This window comes from Gnatocerus cornutus, chromosome 4 (assembly GCF_029298725.1).
Source record: "Gnatocerus cornutus isolate USDA-ARS CGAHR chromosome 4, icGnaCorn1.1, whole genome shotgun sequence".
NCBI classification, from domain to species: domain Eukaryota; kingdom Metazoa; phylum Arthropoda; class Insecta; order Coleoptera; family Tenebrionidae; genus Gnatocerus; species Gnatocerus cornutus.
In genome coordinates this window covers 6498552-6517415 of record NC_142236.1, presented here as the reverse complement: position 1 = coordinate 6517415, position 18864 = coordinate 6498552, and the positions used below count along the sequence as shown (strand labels likewise).

At 33.0% G+C, this 18864-nt stretch overlaps 2 protein-coding genes across 25 annotated transcripts in view; one reads left to right on the top strand and one right to left on the bottom strand.

The window, feature by feature from the left end:
• The first annotated feature begins 1813 nt into the window (after window positions 1-1813).
• LOC148176257 (nose resistant to fluoxetine protein 6-like) lies at window positions 1814-11352 on the top strand. 2 transcript variants are annotated; one of them, XM_088034906.1, is made up of 9 exons: window positions 1814-2034; window positions 2083-2247; window positions 2685-2866; window positions 6576-6745; window positions 7046-7456; window positions 7503-7877; window positions 7930-8266; window positions 10965-11180; window positions 11230-11352. In XM_088034906.1, exons 1-9 carry the CDS (start codon window positions 1932-1934, stop codon window positions 11335-11337), a joined length of 2067 nt encoding a protein of 688 aa, XP_087891032.1. In that variant the 5' UTR covers window positions 1814-1931; the 3' UTR covers window positions 11338-11352. The 2 variants fall into 2 exon arrangements, with proteins under 2 accessions (XP_087891032.1, XP_087891031.1); XM_088034905.1 differs by having other exon boundaries at window positions 1814-2247.
• A 27-nt stretch (window positions 11353-11379) lies between these two features.
• Window positions 11380-18864, bottom strand: part of LOC148176256 (uncharacterized) — a 252369-nt gene continuing 244884 nt past the window's right edge. For 21 of the 23 annotated variants that reach the window (XM_088034881.1, XM_088034880.1, XM_088034899.1 and 18 more), the window contains 6 exons: window positions 15352-15405; window positions 15276-15302; window positions 15140-15175; window positions 14955-15089; window positions 14700-14891; window positions 11380-11685 (listed from right to left, as the gene is read on the bottom strand). In XM_088034881.1, the coding sequence (XP_087891007.1) occupies window positions 14739-14891; window positions 14955-15089; window positions 15140-15175; window positions 15276-15302; window positions 15352-15405 (405 nt within the window). In that variant the 3' untranslated portion in view covers window positions 11380-11685; window positions 14700-14738. The remainder of the gene's footprint in view (window positions 11686-14699; window positions 14892-14954; window positions 15090-15139; window positions 15176-15275; window positions 15303-15351; window positions 15406-18864) is intronic. The other 2 variants (XM_088034896.1, XM_088034883.1) reach the window with 2 other exon arrangements.

Here is an 18864-nt window from a genome sequence, read left to right as displayed (position 1 = left end):
CAAGTCAAAAGTATCTTAAAATTGTATTGTCCGACTTTACAGACAATTTTTTCAAATTTTTTTATTTCGACTATATTTTTTTTTCACATTTTTTCACAGATCACATTCTATTTATCACCTCCGTTAAAAATTCTATCTGATCCCAAGCTAATGACTAAAAGTTTTAAAAATACAGGGCTGCTATAAAAGAATTAACATCGTTGTTGGCATTAAAATCAAATTAAAATGTGCCACCTTTTGGCAAACGTGAACTCTACTAAAGTAAGACGCGTTATTTGTCAAAATTTGACAGTGTTGACAGTTTCCTTTACTGTCGTTGAATTATTTTACAATAACAATAACTGGATTAAACTCTGTCTCCGTTTCCGTCAGTTAGAGTTCAAATATTAATTCTTCAAAATCTGAATTTCGTAATTTCAAAATTTGACACTTTAAAATTCCAGTTTTGGGTGCAAATCTTTTGCTCCAGAGCACACTCAATGTTAGACTCTTTTGTAGAAGCCCTGTATAACTGAAATACTAGAATAGACCAAAATATGTAAATCAAACTTTTTGAATTCTAGTATTCGAATCTTTTTTTAAACCATGGAAATTTAAAATTTTGAAATTGAAAGTAAGCACTCCGTATAGTATTGTATTTTTGGATTCTACATATTATTAATTCATGGGGAGTTTGATATCTTAATTTAATTAATTTTAATAATAAAATTTTGATAAATATACAAGTGCGCTATATAAGTAGTTAATTTTCGGTTAGTAAAATAACCAAAAATAACTTTTTGATTTCAAACGAAACGTCCTATTTTATATGCTTTTCCTTGAAATATCGGATTGCTATAAAAGAATATAACATCGTGATGAATGTAGACTCAACTAAAGTAAAAATCGTTAAACTGTCAAAATTTGACACTGTAAAATTGTTTACTATTTGACGAAAGTCGCACAATTACATCGATATCCAATACATCGGAGTAAACATCGATTTTAAAAAATAGTAAATAAAAAACTCAATATAGCATTGTTTGTTGGAAAAAACAAAAATAAATAAAATTCTTAATAAAGCAACAAAATAATAGGCAAATACGAGAAAAACAAAAATAAGTAAAAACCTTAAGTAATAAACAAAATGATAAGTAAATAAATTATAAAAAAATAACAAATTCGAGATTAATAAGAATTAACAAAATTCTAAAGTACCTATAACTCCCTTAAATTAAATTCCAGTCTTCTTTATAAATATCACCAAAATCAAGAGTACATACATCGAAACTGCAATTATCGATTTTTAAAGATACATCGAAAATAAAAATGTATGTATTAAAACATCGATGTTTTTTTTGTAAAATCGATATTATTAAAAAGTCGGTGCAAAAGTCCGAGATTTGACTGGGTGCTATTTTCTTTTATGGTAGTCCTGTAAAATCGAGTCAAAGTTTCTCAATTTCTAGTATAGGTAATCGACAGGAAAAGTTTCATATTGTCTGAATTTTGTCCGAAAACTAGTTCTAGAACCTTCGTTGAATATGTGGAAATCGTATGACTTAAAATGAAGAAAAGATACGATCAAAGTAAAGAAAACTAAGAGAAAGACCATAAAAATAAGTCCAATAATAAAAAAACTGTAACAGTTCATCTTATCAAGCGAAATGAACTCTTGTACCATTTCAGCGTCCATTCTAAAATCTCGCTATAATTCCGCTCCCGCGGCCAAAAAGCCAATGTCCAGTATTACGTCAGTCGGCGTGTCCATTGAGAAACAGCAGACCACACCGAAATCACCTTTCTCCGAAGACTCGAGGGAAATTTTAAAGAGCTTCAGTCTTCCATCAAAATCGAAAGTGTAGTCAGTCCGCAGCGTCTCTCGCAGCCACACGGACGCGAAAATGCCCACATAGTGCTCAAAGACTGTTCAAGTGTTCAAGTGTACCAAAATGTCCATCGTCCCGTTTCTCGTCGTTCTGTGTCTCAATAGTGCCCTAAGCTCGCGGCCGAAGTTCGTTTACAATTCCTCGGACTTATCCTACCTTTCAAACGGTATTCAATTCCCGGTCCCGGACTCTGAATTGCATAATCCAGTTGTAGAGGACGTGTTTCAGGATAATGTGTCCGACATTCGGTGGCTGGCCGATTTGTTCGACCACATGCAATGGTCCCAAATTCTCACCAATTTGAACGGGACGGAATGCAGACGAGACGTTGAGACCTACATTCAGCATTTGCAGAATGGGACTTCCTGGGCAGCCAAAAGTCAGTACTTTCTCTCTATAAACGCGATAATTACGGGCTGAATATTAATCGGCGTTTGTTGCGCAACACTGCAGTTATGCACAATAACCCAAATTCGCGAAAATCTCGACTTACCACCGACAAGAACTGAAAGTCGGCGGCTTTGTCCCACTTTACATTTTTTCCAAATCCCGCCGCGACATAAACCTGAGGTTGATAACTCCGTTACGAAACGTTGCACTAACGCTTTTTCGATTCAATTAAAATTCACATTTATTTCACATACTCTGCATAATACCAAAAGTGAAATTTTTTACTTTCGCCGCTTTTTACATAACATTTTTGGACTTCTTGGCCGTGGCTCTTGAACTTCATCCTCAAAAACGGAACACTTATAATCTCATTACTTCGTTTTTCTCTCATGCGACAATTAGCATTGACACGTTTCTTATTTTCAGTGTACGACGCTTCTGGGCGTTATTCCGGACAGTTTTTCTTCGGAAATGACTATTGGCTGGGGTCGAAAACGCTCTGTGAGGAGCTCACCAATGTAGAGACCAACACGGAAGTGCCTCCGTTCAAAGTCGGATTTTTGATGGCCAAAATTCGCCTGAATATCAATAGGAATTTGACGCCGGTTGTAAGTTGCTAATTGGAGGAGTTGCGGAAGTGCGTTCGTTTGTTCGTTCTGTACAGTCGAGCGAGCGGACGGAACGATGATACTCCGGTTCCGGTCGGAAGGGATAAACGCACGCAGTCTTTCTGTTTTACTTCTGCTATTCTTCTTTTATATTCTGTTTTTCCATTTTCTGTTTTAACTACTCTTTATCTTACTTTTATCGTGTTATTCTTTATTGTTTTCTCTCTAATACAATATTTATTTTTTATATTTTCATTTCATTTTCAAATTTTTTGAATTTTTTGACAGTAATTTGTTCCTTTTTTTTGTTTATCATTATTTCACTTTTCGATATTATTCCTTATTGTTCTCTCTATTTTAAAACATAATTTTTCTTGCTTTCTCTCTATTTATTTTTTCACAATTTTGTGACTGTTCTTTTTCTATTTTCTGTTTTAACTTCGCTTTATTTCACAATTTTTAATATTATTTTTTATTGATCTCTTTATTTCACAACATCCGTTTTATATTCTCATTTTATTTTCTTGCTTTTTTTGTGTTTCTTTATTCATTAATGTTCTCTCTCTTTTAGAATATTTTTTTCATATTTTCATTTCATTTTCTTGCTTTTTTGTGTTTCATTTTTCACAACTGCGTTGATGTTCTTTACTTTTAATGTTTTTTATTTCCGCCATGATCTACAAGGTGTTTATAAATGTTTCTAGCATCAAAGGTGGCTATGAAATGTCAATGAAATTTGCCGCTCATTACAAATGTGGGCTTCCACTTTTTAACTGACAAATAAACTGTTCTAGCTGTGGTTTAAAACCTGAAAATCAAAAAATTGGACACAAAACTGTAACTGAAACGTCATTGACGTTAATAACATTATAAATAATTTTCAAGATATTCATATTCACTATGAAAACAAAGCGGCAAAATGGTGTACGACAGGAATTCCAGAGCCTCCCTTGATGCTAGAAACATTTATAAACACCTTGTACTACGAATAATTGTTAAAATGAGAACAAAAATGGTGTCTAAATGAGCTATAAAATTTTAAAAGTATTGGCAACACTGCAAAATATGTCTTTGACACTTCAAGCTGAAACAGCAAATATGAGACGGTTGGAATGATTCTTTTGACAGATTCTATATCTCAATTGCGAGTCTGCCAACTTTTTTCTAATTTTAATGCTTTCTTATAGAATTAATTTTTCTAATTTTAATGCCTTCTTATGGAATTAATTTTTCTAATTTTCAATTCTATTTCTTTATTAGTATGTCGCAATTTTACTTGTTTTCTCTTTTACACCCTGAAACCCTCAAATTTTAGTATATACCGAGTGTTCCAAGAACAATTCTCATGATGTTCCTTTTTCTAATTACTTGGTTAGTCTTCTTTGCTTTGCATTAATTTCCTTCGTTTGTTTCTTCTTCTTCATTTTTTTAGTTTCTTTACTCATTAGTGTTCTTGAACGGTTTTTTTCTTTGAAAGACATATTTTATTACTTTATTAATGTTAATTACTTCATTCTTATTCAAGAATTCCATAATTTCTTAAATTGCTCCTTGTTTTTATTTAAGTTCATTCAGTATATTCATTTATTCATCTCATTTCCTTTTATTTTTATTTTTATTTTTCCATGTCTTATTTTCATGACTCTCTGACTTTGACAATTATAATGACATTTAGCAGACAATCTTGAACTGAAAGTCATTGCCTCTCTGTTATATCATCAGGCCTTGATTTATATTAATAGGTTGGCAGAACTGTTTTCCACCATGACTTTGACATTTGACGCATGTCAAATCTGTCAGAAAGACAATAGACAATGCTACCACCATGATTAGGTATATTCGACACCATTTTAGCTAGCACAATTGGTAAACGTTAGCTACCTAATTCGATGAGGTTGGCAGCAGTGTTGTATACCGACCTCGACCAAAGTCGTAACAGACAATGAATCAATCATTAATCAATTGATTGTTAACCCCAAACTTGAGATGACAGGTAGTGCTACCAACATAATTACCTTTGACATAATTTTCTCGATTCACATTTTCTTTGTTTAAATTTGTCATAGATGACAGGCAGTGCTACCAACGTAATTTTGATTCCATGGCGTTATGGTGCCGTTTTAATTCAATTTTACAATATTTCTTTTTTTTATTTCTATTTTATTTTTTTGTTTTGCCTTTGGTTTCTTTTACTGTCATTTTGACTCGTTTTGAAAGATCTCAACAGAGTTACCAACATGTAGAAATATTTTGACAGAAAAAATCTTTCGTATTAATTATATTTGGTTTTAAAATTGAAGCTCGTAAGCACAACCTTAAGGCTTTAACATCTTTTTATACTTAAAATCTGTGTCTTGTCTTCTTCATTTAGCTCGCCAAGGCTCACTAAAGATAAAGACTGAAGCACATCCTTTAGCGAGCCTTGGCGAGCTTTACAAGTAAGAATATCACATGTTTTTACACGAAAGCACAGCCTTAAGACTGTGCTTTCGTAGTCATATCACATTTGTTTAAAAAAATATATATAGTTGAAATCTTCACATTTTTAATTCACAAGGCTCGCTAAAGACAACGACTCTAGTAAACCTTTTAGGCTCCAAAGCACAGCCTTAAGGCCTTGACATCTTTTTATACTTAAAATCTTTGCCTTTTTAACTTCATATAGCCCGCCAAAGCTCGCTGAAAATAAAAACCAAAGCACAACCTTTAACGAACTTTGGCTAGCTATATGAAGTAAAAAAAGGCAAAGATTTTAAGTGTAAAAAGATGTCAAGGCTTTAAGATTGTGCTTCACTTTATTTAGCTCATCAAAGCTCGCTAAAGGCTGTGCTTCGGTCTTCATCTTTAGCGAGCCTTGGCGACCTATATAAATTCAGAAAAACGAATGTTTCTACACGTAAACACAGCCTTAAAACCTTTACTATTTTTTATACTTAAACTCTTTGCCTTTTTTACATCATATAGCTCACCAAGGCTCGCCAAAGTTAACTACTGCAGTACAGCTTTAAGCGAGCTATCTACAGTAAGAAAACGAACGTTTTTACATGAAAACACAGCCTAAGGCTTTTGTAGTCATATCAAATTTGGTTTTAAAGTGTTGAAATTTTCACCTTTCTTACTTTACATAGCTCGCCAAGAATAACCACCGAAGCACTAGAGCCATAAGACCGTGCTTTCGTAGTCAAATTCTCTTTGGTTTCATATCATGTTTTTAAATAAAATCTTCTCTTTTTTTTAACTTCTTAACTCATTCTTTGTCGGGTCGATTTAGGTCATCTGTTTTTCTCAAATTCCCAATTCTCTTAAGCTTCAATTATTGAAGTTTTTTTGTGCGGTTGACACTAAAATTTATTGTAATGTTGGTATTCCTAACACCCAAATTTAATTAAATCACGTGGTCAACTGACCTTTGTACGTCACTTTCACACTTTAAGCTTGTCACCACATGCCAACTTCCAACGTGTAAAAAACAGCCTAGTTTCATTTGGCGGGAAATTCAAATTCCTCATTTGAAAATCGTTTAATTTATGGTAATTCAATTACCTTTTTTTTCCCGACGTTTCTCTTTAATTCAACCAACTTCAATCTTCTCGCTTGACTAATCCCAGATTAAATAACCGCAACGATAACAATGACAATAACAAACCCGATGCACTCAGCTAACAACCTCCAAGTGAAAGCTCCGCACACATTACGCAATTACTTCCAGACGAGACAACTAAACATCGGCCAGTGCCTTCCGTCGTCGTGCAGCATCTCCGATGTGCGCCTCCTCTTCGCCCAAGAGCGCAAATCCGGGACCACCTTAAACGTGGTCGGGATGCGACAAATCCCTGGGAACTACCGCGTCCTGCTTGATCCGAAATTCCAGATCATCGGGTAAGGATTAGGATGCTTAATCCGTGGCTCACTTGAATCCAATTTTTCTCGCAATAATCCCAGCAATGCGGTAACACGATTCCATTATGCAGCTGTTGTAAAAGCTAAGCTGTGAAATCGAAAGTGATCTTAACGGTTAAGTGAGGCAAGAACCAGTCCACGACCTTCCGTTTGGAAAAATTTTTACAAAAGGAAGAAAAACTGTACACTTTCATTGAAATTAATTGGAATGAGTGAGTGTTACACGGATTTCTTCACTTATGCAAAAGAGAAATTTGACACAAGTGTCATTTGATGTAGGGGTGTCTGTCTCATCGTCGCGGTGCTCGTCGTCGTGGCGTCCATCGTCGAGCACGTCATCCTCAAGGGTGAGAAGGGCGAGAAGAACGACGCCGAAGTCGCCAACAACAATAACAACGACACCAAGACGAAAACGAAGAAACAAGGAATGTTGCTACGTCTCCTCCTTAGTTTCTCCGCCATCAACAACGCGAAGAAGATCTTCAACGTGGAGGCCGTCTCGGATGACTCCATCAAGTGCATCCACGGGCTTCGCTTCTTCTCCATTGCGTGGATTATCATGGTCCACACCTACCTCGAGGTCTTCGCCATTGCTGATAACAAAAACGTGCGGATTCTCACAGAGAGGACGTTCATGTACCAGACCATCGCCAACGCCACGTTCTCAGTTGACACGTTCTTCTTCATTAGGTACAACCATCGTGGTACCACTCCTCCAATAACACCTTTGTTGCAGTGGGTTACTCGTCACTCTAACTTTCTTCAGGACATCATCGAAGAAAACAGCAAAAGAAGAAAATACATGCCAGGCGGTGAAAAGCGGAAGTGTCCAGTTCTTCGTTCTAGTCATCTACAGGTTCTTCCGGCTGACTCCCGCCTATTTGTTCGTCCTCGGGGTTAATGAGATTATTCTTCGGTTTCTGCACAATTACTCGGTTTTCAGCCCGGCGATTATCGACCATATTAGTTGTAACAGCTACTGGTGGCGCAACGCCCTGTATATTAACAATTTCTACCCTCAGACAGAGTTCTGCATGTTGTGGTCGTGGTACATTGCAAACGACACTCAATTCTACTTGGTGGCATCGGCTCTCCTCATCATCGCCGTCAGGTTGGTACCACTAAACTTCCTCCACTCTTTGATTCTTTCTTTTTTCTTCCAGAGGCAATAAACACTTCAGATTCGCCGCCTCAGCTCTGGGGATCTTCATGGTAACTTCCTGGGTGATGACCTTCGTCATTGCTATGAAGTTTGACTACACCATCCGCGTAGAAGAACCTTTTGCTCTTTTCGACCAGCTGTACGACAAGCCGTGGATGAGGATAGGTCCGTATTTCGTCGGAATGATCGCTGGATACTTCCTCTTCCGCGTCAATTGTAAAGTCAAATTGTCGCCCGTGGTCGTGGCCGTCGGATGGGTACTATCAGTGGCGTGCTTGGCTAGTTTGGTCTACGGGGTTGGAAGGCAAGGATTGGTGGCGCCAGTCTCGGCGTTCTACGTAAGTAATTTTTTGCACTAAATTTGCGTAATTGTAATACCCCATCACTTTCACTGTTTATATAATTTTACTAAAAGCCTTCACTTACCGAAAGAAGTGGGTCAAGACCACAAGTGACGTAATGTCGTAAATAAAGTTCCTCTTAACCCAGAAATGGTACAAAGCAAAGGTGGAATTTCAATTGGGTGTTAACAGTAAACGCTAACAGAATTTCACTTAGTGAAGCAACGGAGGTATGAAGATGAGCGGTCGGTGCCATCTGAAGAACAATTGTATTACTGGTTGCCTGAACCGAAATCGTTGTCATGGGCGTAGAAGTGGGGACGAAGATTTTTTTTTGTCTTGTGGGCACTGAGTTCATAAACAAGTCAAAGTCATTTTACAAAATCTCATTGTGCTGACTTGAAAACAATTAAAATTATAACCTGTAATAAAAAATTTGGAAATTTTGGTTTAGACTCTTGAGTGAAAATGACTAAAATTTGTTCCGTTGTCTCTATGATTGTGTCATTTGGCCCATGTGATAAACACTACAAAAACAGTAACTTTCCAAAATTTCTAATTTCTAGCTTAAAAAGATTTAAATTTATGGTCTTCAATGAAAAATTTGAAAATTTTTGTTTTGCTCTAAAACTAATAATTTCTAAAATTTATCTTTTTGGCTTTATATTTTGGTCTTTTAGCACAGTTCATAACTACCACAAAGGCGACAATTTTCCAAAATTTAATTATTATTGCTTGAAATGCAATGTAAAATTTGCAAGAATTAAAATTTGTTTCTTTGGCTTTAAATTGTATCATTTAGCACAGTTCATAAACACCACCCAAACAGTACTTTCCCAAAAATTAATTATTCAAGTTTGGAGACGCCAAAATTTTCCAAAATTTTATTATTCTAGCTCGAACATCTCCAAAATTATAGCGATCAATAAACAATTTTGAAAATTTGGTGTAGCTTTAAATGCGAAAATGCCTAAAATCTGTCACTCCGGCTCTATAATTTTGACATTCTGCATTTTGGCATTAACATCACAAACATTGCATTTTTCCAAAATATTGCTATTCTACTTAGCTTGAAAACCTCAAAAAGTACACCAAATTCTGTCAAAGTTGAAAGATTTGGTTTGGCTCTAAATGCAATAATACCTAAAATCTCTCCCTTTGGTTCTGTAATTTTGACATTTGAGACAGTTTATCAACATTACAAACATTGCAATTTTTCAAAATATCATTATTCTAGCTTGAAAACCTCAAAAATTATAGCCATTAATGTAAAAATTGTAAGATTTCTTGTGGCTCTAAATGCAAAAATTCCTAAAATTCGTTCCTTTTGCTCTATAATTTTGACATTTGTCACAGTTTATTAACACCACAAACATTGCAATTTTCCAAAATCTCACTATTGTAGCTTAAAAACATGCAAAATTATAGCCGTTAATTAAAATTTTCAAGATTTGTTGTGGCTCTAAATGCAAAAACTCCTAAAATTCGTCCTTTTTGCTCTATAATTTTGACATTTGACACAGTTTATCAACACCACAAACATTGCAATTTTCCAAAATTTCACTATTTTAGCTTGAAAACCTCAAAAATTATAGTCTTTAATGTAAAAATTGCAAGATTTGTTCTAGCTCTAAATTCAAAAATTCCTAAAATCTGTCTCTTTGGCTCTACAATTTTAACATTTGATCAAGTTTATCAACACAACAAACACTGCAATCTTCTAAAATTTTACTGTTTTAGCTTGAAAACCTCTAAAATTATAGCCATCAATGTAAAATTTTGAAGATTCGTTGTGGCTGTAAATGCAAAAATTTCCAAAATTTGTCCCTTGAGCTCTATAATTATATCATTTGGTACAGTTTATCAACACCCAAAACATTGCAATTTTCCAACATTTCACTATTATAGCTAGAAAATCTTTAAAAGTCTAGTGATCAAGGTACAATTTTGAAATTTGGTGTGGCTCTAAATGCGAAAATGCCTACAATCTGTCTCTCTGGCTCTATGATGTTAAGATTCGGTACAGTTTATTAACACCACAAACATTGCAATTTTCCAAAATTTTACTATTCTAGCTTAAAAACCTTCAAAATTACAGCCAATTATGTAAAAGTCGAAAGATTTGGTTTGGCTCTAAATGCAATGTCTAAAATCTCTCCCTTTGGCTGAATAATTTTGACATTTGACACAGTTCATCAACACCACAAACATTGTAATTTTCCAAAATTTCACTAATTTAGCTTGAAAACCTCCAAAATTATAGCCATTAATGTACAATTTGGAAAATTTGGTGAGGCCTTAAATGCAAAAATTCCTAAAATCTCTTCCTTTGGCTCTTACATTTTGACATTTGGTACTACATATTTATCGACACCACAAACATTGCAATTTTTCCAAAATTTTATAGTCTAAAATGATAGCCATTAATGTACAATTTTGAAGCTTTGGTGTAGCTCTAAATGCAAAAATTCCTAAAATCTGTTCCTTGGGCTCTCCAATTTCGACATTTGGCAGTTTATAAAAACTACGATAATTGTAATTCTTCGAAGTTTCGATTTAGCTTTAAAATAAACATTTCCAAAATTTGTCTTTTTGTCTAATTTTTCGTACAGTTCTACCACCTTCTATTGAACATTTTTCTATTCAAAATTAATAGATAAGTAATTTCAGCTCATTAATTCTAAACTTTTTTTAGGCCTCATTGGGACACACCGCTTGGGGCATAGCCCTAACCTGGATCACAGTAGCCTGCAGCTCCGGCTACGGAGGCCCCATCAGTGTCTTACTCAAATTCAAACTATTCCTCCCCCTCAGTAGACTAACATATTGCGCTTATTTGATCCACCCAGTACTCATGTGCTTAACCAGTTTCGTCCTCGACGGACCTCTCCACATGCACGAGTTATTCATGGTAACAAACATTTCTTCTTTCTTCGTTTTTCTAATATTTTCGTTTTCAGATGGTAATCTACTGCGGCAACGTTGTCTTCTCCTTCATCTCCGCGTTCGCTATCTCGCTATTCTTTGAAGCACCTGTCGTCAATTTGCTCAAAATTATTTTGTATTAAGTGTTAAGTTATGTATATTTTGTACAAATAAAACCAAACAAAAACTTAAAAAACATTTTATATTATTTCGAGAAACAGTAAACGTCATTAGTAATTTTAACATTAAATTGGAACCTTAACATTAATATTATATCTATCCTAATTTGATATAGTTTTTGTACATTTTTTCAAAAAATATGAGGAACTAGAACTTGGGTCCAATGGTACAAAACTAAAACTATAGCTAATAAATTAGTCGACTGGTGGAGCACCAAGTTTTCACTTTATTTACAATTACACAATCACTGGCCACTGATAAGTACGTGAAAGGTATATGTTCTTGGAGTGCACTTTCTTCAACCCTCACAACTGAAAAAAAAACCGAATTAGATGGGGGCTAACATAGTAGAAATAATAAATTAAAGCGCAAATTTTTTGGATTTTTTTGTGATTTTTTGTATTCTAATTTTTTAATTTATCCAGTGCTCTAGAAATTTGATATTTGAGACAACCAGTAAGCGTGTCAAAATTGAAACATCCTTAAATTTCGTTGCTAATATCCTCTTCACTCAAATCATCGCAGCTTTTATGTGAATATTAGATATTAAAAATGAGCCCGGGCCTTGTAAGCGGACATAATCATAACGCCCGCTTATAATGCTTTAGAGATTCAAGATCCTCAAATTTTAAGAATTAAGAACCAATGATAGTCGAGTGAACAATAATAACTACAAAAGTTACTAGGTGCTATAACATTAAAATTAAACTAAAACAAAAATAATGTAAATTTTTGATTAGTTCCAAAAAAAATGTCCAGAATTTGTATTTTTTGTTCAAGAATTTGCACATTGCACAATTAATAAGCCCGTTAAAGAAAGGTTTCCCAAACTTCAATGTTATATGTTATGCACATCATTGAAATTTCAAAAATTAAAAAATTTTTCTTAAATTTAATTTTGTTTTGGCTCCAAAAGTAAAAATTTCTAAAATTTGTTTCTTTAGCTCTATAATTTTATTATTTGACACAGTGCATAAATACCAAAAGGGCTGTAATTTTTCAAAATTTTATTACTTTAGCTTAAATAGAACAGAATGTATAGCCGTTTATGTAAAATATGAAAGTTTTGATATAGCTCTAAAGCAAACATTTCAAAAATTTGTCATTTTAACTCTACAACTTTGTCATTTGGCTCAGTCTATAAATACCAAAAAAGCAGTAGTTTTTCAAAATTTCATTATTCTAGTTTGAAAAGAAATAGAATTTCCACCCTTCTATATAAAATTTGAAGTTTTAGTTCAGCTGTAAGTAAATAAAAATTTACAATCAAAAAGTAAAAAATTCTAAAATATCTCTTTGACTCTATAATTTTAACATTTAACACAGTTTATAAACACTATAAAAACAGTATTTTTTTAAAATTTCGTTATTATAGCTTAGTGACACCAAAATTTACAGCTTACTATATAATATAAAATTACAGGCTCCAATGTAAAATTTGGAAATTTTGAGGTTGCTCAATCTGTAAAAATTTCTAAATTTTCTCTCTTATGTTCTATAATTTTGACAATTGACACAGTTGATATGCTCAACAAAGACAATAATTTTCATTAATCTAGTTTAAAATACCAAAATTAACAGCCACCAATGTAACATTTGATAAATTTGGTTTGGCTCAAAAGTAAAAGTTTCTAAAATTGGTGTCTTTCACTCTACAATTTTGACATTTGACACAGGTATAGACACCACAAAGACAGTAATTTTGCAAAATATAAAAATGTATAGCCAATTGAAATTAATCGAATTAAAAATTGTTAGATAACAAACATAACAAAAACAAAACCTCTAAAATTTGTCTATTATGTTCTAGAACTTGGCCATTTCGGAAAAAATAAGCATGTCAAAACCTGTCATCTTCCTAAATTTCATTGTTATAGTCTTGAAACTGAATGAATTAAAAGGTTTTACCTAAAATATTGTCAATTTTTGATTAGATACAAACGCAAAACTTTCTAAAACTTGTGTATTGTGCTCTAGAACTTAGTTATTTGAAACAAAAAATAAGCACGTCAAGACTTGTTATCTCCTCAGGATTCATTGGTATAGCAGTAAAACTTCATGAACTAGAAATTCTACAAAAAATGGATAGCCACAAAATTTCATTTATCTAAAATTCGTTTTGTTCTAGAAAGTTGTCATTTTGGACAAATAATAAACACGTCAAGAAACATATTCTTCCTAAATTTCATGCTAATAGTATTAAAACTATATAACTAAAAATTTTATTAAAAAAATTCAAAATTCCTCTCTTTGGTTCTAAAAAGTTGTTATTTGGAATATGTCAAGAACAATATTTTTTCCAAGTATTAAAACTGCAAGATGTTGACATCTTATAAAAAGTTTCAAAAATTTCTTAAAATTGTTTTTTTTTGTTTTAGAAAGCTGTCATTTAGGACAATTAATAAAAATGTCAAAAAACATTCTCCCAAAATTTTATGCTTATTTGAAGTATTAAAACTGCAAGAGCTAGACATTTTATAAAAAGTTCCAAAATTTGTCAAAAGTTGTCATTTAGAACAAATAATAATTTCATGTTTATAACATTTAAACCCAAAGAGCTAAAAATTTAAGAAAAAGTCCCAAAATTTCCGAAAATCGTTTCCTTTGTTCTAAAGAATTGACATTTAAAACAAATAAAAGCATGTTAAGAACCATATTTTTCCCACGATTTATTGTTCTAGAACTACAATTGCAAGAACTACAATTTTTTTTAACAAAAGTTCCAAAAATTCTTAAAATTTGTCTATTTTGTTCTAGAAAGTTGTCATTTAGAACATTTCTCTTTCGTCTCTTGTCTCTTTTGTTCTAGAATGTTGTTAATTGGTACAATTAATTTATTAATATTCTAATATATAAGTGCAAAATTATTATAATTTACGCTCTTTAATTATATCATAAGATCCATTAATTTTCCAATTTAGGCAGGCTATGAATTTTGAACGTATGTCGACTTCTTGTTCGAAACTTGTCAAATCTCTTAAGTATTGAGTTTTCATACGTCAAAACTGCTGCGATGGTGTTAGTTACGACATGACATTTTCTCTCAAAGCCAACTGCAATGGAAATTCAGCAGATCATACTATATTATTACATATAGTATATCCAGTGAGAGATTGGGAGATTTTGACAGTTGACATGTAGGTTGGTAGCAAATTATGCTGCAAAATACACTAAAAACACTAAATTCCTACGCGACAGTAAGTGGGCTTATTTTGTTATTTTAACTTTCGCGCGCAGATGTAGTGACTTTTCTGTCATGCAATCTCTCACTGTACAGACTATTTATATCATCATTATTATTACACGTGGTGCCATCTAGACCTACCAACTACAGCTTCACACACACAAGCAGTGTAATTAAATGTTAAATAGCCGAAGCAGAGACTGGTAGTGCCGAATTCATCTGTTCCGGGTACTCATAGTCCTCCTCCACTTCCTCGTAATCATCTTCAGTCTCATCGATAGTATCCTCGACTTCAAAATCTATGGGTGTTGGTGGTACCGGTTCGTTCTCCTCCTAGAAGATTAGTACCACACCCATGCTGTTAGTCACAAGAAAACACCACACCAGAGGTCGTACCTTTGGCGGCCTCCATCCACACCCAGGTAACGGAAGCCCATCGGGACCCAACGGACACGGTGCGTCCAAACCTGGTACTCCTTGGTCTCCCTTATCTCCTTTGTCGCCTTTGCGGCCTCTCTTCCCGATGGGACCCTACAGTACCATAAATAAGTAGAAAAATTAGTATATTTGATGGTACTCACAGAGTCGCCTTTTCCACCCTTGTCACCTTTGGGGCCCTGCAAAAACACGCGTTAATAAAGGAGGAAATGGAGTAAGATTGGGGGATGTGGGGGTGAGTGAAAAAAGCTAAAGCAAAGCGTTACGATGGATTAGTACCTCTTGACCGGGGATGCCGTCAGTTCCCTGAAATTTATTTAGTGGGTTAGTTGTTTTGATGGGCAGTGGTACTCACGGGAAGGCCGGGATCGCCGCGTTCGCCTTTGCTGCCGGGCTCGCCTTGGGCACCCTGTGTGGAGTGTGAGATTTTTATTAGGGGTGGTGTAACACAGAGGGTCAAATGATAAGTTTCCGGTTTTTGTACAGTGGAACCTCGGAGCAACGGACGTTTGTTTTTATATTAATTTCGGTTATAACCACTGCAGCATGTTAAGCTCGACAAAGTTTAGATTGATGCAATAATTGGCATAATTGACAGAATGAAAAATGACAGCCATATGAGTAAAATTTAAAATAACAGGTTAAAAAATTACTCACAAAATTTAATGACATCAAGAAAATGTGTATGATCTGAAAATGACAGCAACAAATATTCAATAGTCAGGAATCTATGTTAACAACGATTAAAGACTGTAAAAATGACAGTTTTAAAATATGTATAAAAATATAATGACAGAAATGCACCTTAAATCAACGCAATTGACAAACAATATGATAGAATCTTTATCATGGACGACAATTTAAAATGACAGTATAAGAACTTAAGTTAAAAAAATGACAGCAAAATTCCACCTGTCGAAATAAAAAATAACATTTGGAAATATAAAAATGACTCGTTGCAGTCAAATTTACAAAAATGACTTTTTGATGATTTAGAAGATTGTTCAAGTAAATGTTAAAACAATAACAATAAAAAAGGTGTATGACTGACATAACTGACAAATGTACTTCGGTTATAATAAAACAACTTAATAAGACTTAAAAATGACAGTAATGAACAAATATACCTGCAGAAAAGTTTAATTGACCGTCATTTACGTAAAAAAAATGACAGCAATATTCAATTCAAACTGGCTATTAAATAATACAATAGATTTGATTCATAAAAAATTAAAAATTACAGCATAGAGAATGAAAAATACAGTTTGACTTAAATGACACATCCAGTGTTGATAAATTTAAATTAGTCTGTCTATCTAACGACAAACTGATAAGTAAAAATGACCGTTCATAACAAGACAATTAACCGTAGAAAGACAGCAATTTTATATGACAACACAGTGATAAGTCAGAATGACTTATAATTCAGTGGCTAACAAATTATTTAATTGATCATCTTTGACGATATATGGCCAACTTACTAAAATATTTATCTAAAATGACAGGAAAAATACACCAGTATATAAAAAATGACATACCTACTAGTGAATAGTAAAATTCATTCAAATAAGAACCACAAGAGGCAAATAAATGTTTCAAAATGACAGAAAAAGTTAACAGTTGATTTAATTGACAGAAAATGACCGAAAGCCACTAATTTAATGACAAGAAAAGAAAAAGTAGTAATAATGACAAGATTTATTTCTAAGCATTAAAAATTAAAAAATGACAGGAAGTGCGTCAAGCGCAGTGTTAATAAATTACATTAAAATGACAGAACGCAAGAATGGAAAAATATTGTGATAATTCGGTGATTCTAAATTGACAAGAAAATAAAATTTTCAATAAACCGTAATTTGAAATGACAGGCAGTATAACACAAAAGGAAGATCATTAAATCTCACAAAAATAGAATACAAAAAAAATACAGTTAATTTAATTGATAGAAAACAACAAAATGACTTGTCAGTAAACGTAAATGGGAATGTAAATGACAGACTGTTTCAGAACCAATTAGCGGATAAAAATGACAGTTAACACAAAACAATTAGTGCTTCATCTGAGTGCCGTAGTAATTTTAATTGATAGAAAGGTGTGATAGATGTAGATAAGACAAAATGTATAACAATAACAAAAACCTATTTCATTTGACCTTTACTAGCCTAAACATGACAGCCACAATATGCATTTTAATAAAAAATGACAGAGAAAATGGAGAAGAAGGCACAAGAAGTTTGCAAACGATATTCAAAAGATATGATTTAAAGAATAAAAGTTCTTATCTAAAAATGACAGAAGTCGATTTTGAGACAATTTGACAGTAAATGACAAATGATAAACAAATGTGTTAAAATGACAGAAGAAAAAGTTGATCCAGTTGAAAGAAAATACAAAATTGACAGGAAAATGTAAAACGTCATAGTCTATAAAAATATTGTAGGGTAATTTGAAAGATGACAGGTTAGCAGACAAAAATGACAGTTATTGACAGATAATATTTATAGGGCTCATAGATGGGTAAATAATGACAGTATAATTCAATAATATAAAATTGACTGCAATTATCTCACCTTGATCTAATCGACACTGATTTGGTTAGGTTAAAATGACAGTGAAAACACTTTTATCTGTCGTAATCTGCTTTGATGACAAGATAAAATATAGCATGAGGTTTAATAATGACAGGATAGAATCACTATCAATAATTTGATCTAAAAAAGAAAGAAACAGAAATGCATTTTAGATCAAAATCAACTATTTTGAAGTATGCAATTAGAAACATTGACAGTAAATATAAATACAATGCTTAATAATAAAATAGGCAATGAAAAAATTACAAGTCAAGAGCAAATGACAATGTAAGTTTAAAAATGACAAAAAGAAAATTCACATCAAATGATTTGTTAATCCAAAATGAGAGTGAAGAGACAGAAATAATAGATGTGATTGACGAATTGACAAAAATCTATTTTGGGTCATGGAAAATTGAAAAATGACAGGAAGGATACAAATTTATGAATACAAAGATGACGTAACTAGCTAGGAACAATAATGTAAGACCATTGTAATGATATAATAATGACACTATAATGATGAAATGACAGACACTCATTAAAATTGACAGAAGAGAAACAGAACGGGCTGACAGTCAATCTAATTGACAGTAAGGAAAATGCATACGACTAAATGAATACATGATGTAAATGACTATTTTAACGACAAGGTTAAAGACAAAAATGACAGCTAAAGACACACAATTAATAAAACAGAGTTTCAAATGACAGCAAAATGATCTAATATTGATTTAAGCGACAATATGAAAAAAGGGAAATTGCTTAAGAATCGTATAAAACCAATTTCATGATGTGACAAGATAAAATGACAGTAAAGATTAGTAAAAAATCATAGAATGTCTAAAATGACAGAAAGAATTAATAAAAATCAAAACAAAATTAGTTACTTTTCAATAAAAAAATGACTATCAATGACTCGGTAACATAAAATGAAAAGTTCGATTAGAGTAACAAAAACTTTAGGAAACTGATAGAAAGGTCATCAAAAATTGAAAAATAACTGATGATTTAGCAATGTTAAACCAGTTAGGTACATGTCTAAAACTAACCGAAATTGTGAAGCAGCAATTGAAAATGATGATCATCAGATGTGATTGAGAGAAAATTAAAAATGACAGTAATGGGGATATAAAAAACAAAATAACTACATGACGTAAATGACAGACTATTTTACCGACAAAGTTGAACATAAAAATTAAAACTAATAACAAACAATTATGATATAGCTGCAGTTTCAAATGACAGAGCTGTGATAGCCAAATATCCTAGTGTTGTCAGGAGCTTACTTGGACTAG

Excerpts from the sequence above, each read along its gene's own strand:
- LOC148176257 (XM_088034905.1), top strand. The coding sequence starts at position 1,932 with ATGTCCATCGTCCCGTTTCTCGTCGTTCTGTGTCTCAATAGTGCCCTA. Across the intron at positions 2,248-2,684 it reads GACTTCCTGGGCAGCCAAAA|TGTACGACGCTTCTGGGCGT; the intron begins GTCAGTACTTTC and ends TCTTATTTTCAG. Across the intron at positions 11,181-11,229 it reads ACATGCACGAGTTATTCATG|ATGGTAATCTACTGCGGCAA; the intron begins GTAACAAACATT and ends TTTCGTTTTCAG.